General features: G+C 37.6%; 1 protein-coding gene across 1 annotated transcript; it reads right to left on the minus strand.

Moving 5' to 3' along the window:
* On the minus strand, positions 1–2,178 carry LOC124942516 (ADP,ATP carrier protein-like). The gene is made up of 4 exons (XM_047483036.1): positions 1,998–2,178; positions 1,094–1,588; positions 635–1,006; positions 1–506 (listed from the first exon to the last, which is right to left on the minus strand). Exons 2-4 carry the CDS (start codon positions 1,565–1,567, stop codon positions 207–209), a joined length of 1,146 nt encoding a protein of 381 aa, XP_047338992.1. The 5' UTR covers positions 1,568–1,588; positions 1,998–2,178; the 3' UTR covers positions 1–206.
* Between the last annotated feature and the right edge of the window lie 2,297 nt (positions 2,179–4,475).

Genomic DNA, 4,475 nt, shown 5'->3' on the forward strand with positions numbered 1-4,475 from the left:
AGTTTTCTAAATAAAAATAAAAATTAGAACTTATCAGAAAATGTCTACTAATTACCAACAAAAATAGGCAAAACAGTTTAGATAAGTATAATTATTTGAAAAAACAAGCAAACTATAAAAAGAGACATGAAACCTCACAATTGAATTCTTCTTCTAGGTATTTCGAGTAGTGATCATGATCGACAATCAATGATAATGATAATTAATTAGGCGCCTCCACCAGATCCGTATTTCTTGCCCAAAAACACAACCTGCAACTTATCGTAGCCAGCCAAAACACCAGCTCCAGCAACAGCACGCAAAATGTTAGCTCCAGCTCCTTTAAACAAAGATTTAGATCCTTCCTTCTTCACAATCTGTTGGAATGCATCGTATGAACTGCTGTACTTAACTGCTTCTCCCGATGTCATCATCATCCTTCTTCGCACTGTATCTATTGGGTATGACGCCAGCCCAGCCCCGATTGTTATCCCCCATCCGAGCAAGAAACTAGCCAGAAAACTATCCTGCATTTATTGAGTAAATAGAAATCAATCAAGAATGTGAATGTTCCCCTTGTTTTTGAATCCTGATTCAGGTTAGTATGTTCTAAGTTCTGTTTTCAAATATGGATCACATTCAGTTAGTTAGTTACCTGCAGCTGACCAACAAGAACAACGGGCTTGAGAGAATCGTACATCCCAAAGTAAAGCCCACGATAGACTATGATTCCCACACATGAAATGTTGAATCCACGGTATAGCCCAGCAATGCCATCAGATTGAATTGTTTTCTTGTAAACATCAACCAAACCATTGAATTGCCTTTCACCGCCCTTCTTGGAAGCTTTGGCATCATTAGCCAAACGTGTTCGAGCATAATCCAGGGAATATACAAAAAGAAGGGACGAGGCACCAGCACAACCACCAGATGCTAAATTCCCAGCAAACCATTTCCAATACCCATCTTTGTCTTTCTTAAAGTTGAACAAAGTCTTGAAGTAGTCTTTGAAAGCAAAGTTAAGAGCCTAAATATAAAAATCTATTTCAGTAAGCAAAGAAAATATGACATTTCAAAAGGCAAAAAAAAAAATTAAAAAAGAAAGAAGAATGACCTGTGTGGGAAAGTATCTAATGACATTGGCAGTGTTACCTCTCCAAAGAGCAACCACACCTTCATCCTTCATGGTTCTGGCAAAACAATCACCAATTCCTTTGTATGGCTCAGATAACCGACCCTGTTTGATCATCTCATCCTGATTTTGAATCAGAAGTTTAACACGCTCTATTGGAGCAGCAGCTGTCTTAGATACAGCTGCAGAAACTCCTCCCATGAGAAAATCAACCATAAAACCGCTAAATCCCTTTTCTTTTGGAGCTTGTATAAAAAATGGGGATACAGATTCCATGCCATCTCCTCTTAATGGATGGGATATGAGAGAACTCTGCAGACCTCCATTGACATATGCAGTAGAAAAGTTTTTCAAGCCACCATTCCTCAATTGCATGTTAGGGGAAACTTGAGACAGGAAATAGGACTGCCCATTTTGCTTCCTAAAGATGGATGGATTCTCACACCCATCAGTCATATTTGCAACTCAACCACTGACCTGCAACATAAGGGCAGAACTTAATCAAGAGCCAAAATATTCAAAAGAAACTTATTAACATTAAGCAGACCAGATTGCAAAGAACATGTAGCATCAAGAATCTGTAGAGTATGAAGAAAATGTCCCCAAAGCATAGGTTTAAGACCAAAGCATTATACAAAAAAAAAACACAACATCTGAGCATAATAAAAGTTGATCCTAGCTGCTTCAGAATTATCTGAGATTCAGTAAATCATAGAAAGGCGAAATCTTCAAGGCTGGCATACAACAATGTATGTAGATGAGAGATCAGACGATAAAAAGTAAATATTTCAAATGAATGCAACCATCTAGTGTTAAGAGATGATCACGTTCAAGGGAATACTACTTCAGCGAAGAAAGAAGATAAAGAGAGAAAGGGAATTCCAACCTTTGAAAGATCGCCGATGAACTATAATCAGTATACGTTCAGACTACAGACCCCAAAATCCTGGCGGTGAGGAGAGAGAGAGAAAGTAAACGTTTCAATAGCGCATCATTCGCTTAGAAAAGAGTTAGGGCTTGCAGATTTACGTTTTTAACATTCTAGTTGACTCATATTACCCCTCTGCCATCTTCCTTTATCATAAAATTGTATCAAGACAAGCTAAAAATCAGAACCCTTAAGTGATCAACTTTGAACAAATGGGAAGATGAAAGTCAGAAACTTTGAACGATGGTGTGATTAAAGATAAAAGATTGAATCTTTTTTACTTCAAATATTTAAAAATATGATTGGAGTTAGATATTTTGATCTAAGAATGCTCTAAATTGAAAGGGAAATTTGACGAAGTTATTTCAAAAAACAAGTGGAAGTAAACTTTGCAAAAAATTAACTTTTAAGAATATCCCTATTTCTCTTCGTTTCCCTTCCCTCCCCCATTTCATTTTCCTTTCTCTTCTTTCTCCCCCGACCGTTGGTATCCCTTTCTCTCATCTTCTCCCCCGACGAACCAAGCGAAGCAACGAAGCTGATCGATCAACTCCCCGAGGCAACGCCGCAACGCCTTCATCATTTCAGGTGAGTTTTTCATGTTTTTCCTTCGTTTTTCTCTTAAATGCATGCCGAATGGAAGAAATGGTTTAGGGTTTTAGCATTTTAGAGTTTAAGTTTAGATGTTTTAGGGTGAAATATGCATTTTTCGTCTGCGAAGATGCATTTTTCGTCTGCGATGATACATTTTTCGTCTTCGAATATGAAATTTCAATTGCACAAATGCATTTTTTGTCTACGTAGTTGAAATTTCATCTTCGCAGACAAAAAATGCATCATCGTAGACGAAATATGCATCTTCGCAAACGAAAATTACATTTTTACAAACGAAAAATGCATATTCACAGACGAAAATTGCATATTCACAGACGAAAATTCATATTTGCAGACGAAAAATATCTTATTTGCTTTCTTAAGTGTTTTCATTAGTCTAACATAATGTTTCTTTGCAGATGACACCAACCACAAACAAAACCAAAACCAAATTCGTTATTGAGAACAACTTTCCTGGCCGTGTTTCATGAAAATCCGTTTGCACCTGCTTGTCAAAGACAAATGAGAAGTTTAATAACCTTGCTCTTATGGATAAGACTTTGCATACTCAATTCCAGCATATATTGAAAGTCCCAACTGTAGTTTTCTCAGAACAATAATCCATCAGATACTGATAAGGAAAAATAACTCCAATTCGAAGGGAATAAGTTTCTTGGTCAATGCTCAGGAGCTCTACTGGGGAATGAAGGAATATGCATTTGTGACAGGCCTCAACTTTGGAAGATTTCATGTGGTTGAAAACAGGCACGTTGAAGAATGTCCACCCTAGTTCGCAAATATTTTGGGGCAAAACAATTGTTAGAGTGAATGAGGTTCAAACAAGTTTCCTCCGATGCTCTAATATGGAGGATGCATGGAAGATGGGACTCATAAACCTGATTTACCAGTAACTTTTTAGATCTTATAATAGGAGGAGGGTAAATTTAAAAATCTTCAGCATGGTGGAGGACTTGAAGATGTTCCTTCAATTTCCATGGGGAAAGGTGTCTTTCAGTTCAACCCTGAAATGTATTGACAAAGACATGAAACATCTCTAGGATTAATATCTGGCCAAGAGGGAAAACTGCAAGGGAGCTGTAATGTCGCTTATACTATTAATGGGTTCGCACTAGCCTTCCAAGTTTGAACCTATGAGGTTATCAAGACATTTGTCCCCAAATTTGCGGATAGGACCAAGGAAAAGACTATATGCCCAAGGATATTGCTCTATACAGTCTCCAAGAGCAACACCAACTCCTGAAGTGAAACTTGTTTACCAAGATTGATGAGTCTGAGAAGGAGAAGAGGAAGTATTGTGGAAAAGACTTTGAAGATATATGAGGTTACATTTATGATGAATTATTTGAACTAGATGGTAGGAAGAGAAAGAATGAAGATGACAGTACTCCCAAAGATGAAATAACTCCCAAATCGGTGCCCAAGAGGAGATGACTACTTAAAATCACATTAACCAAGAGGACCGAGAGGTCATTTAGTGATGAATTTAGCCAAGACACCTCTCGGTCTACTATTGATGAATCTAGCCAAGACAACACCTCTCGGTCTACTCGGCATGTCCCTTCTGCCACGACTCCTCAAACTAACCAAGACAATTCTCCATCTAGCCAAGAAAATCGAGTGACTCAAGCCCAGACTGATGTTAAGTTTGATGAGCTGACAAAGGATTTAAAGGAGCTGACAAATGATGTAAATGAGCTTAAAACTGAAATAAATCTCATCAAAGAGGATCAACGTGTTATGTTCAACAAAATAATCAAATTATTGGAGGAAATAAAACAATAGAAGAATGTTGATTCAAATTCAGTGGAGAAATAGTTGGAG

This window comes from Impatiens glandulifera, chromosome 6 (genome assembly GCF_907164915.1).
Source record: "Impatiens glandulifera chromosome 6, dImpGla2.1, whole genome shotgun sequence".
NCBI lineage: Eukaryota > Viridiplantae > Streptophyta > Magnoliopsida > Ericales > Balsaminaceae > Impatiens > Impatiens glandulifera.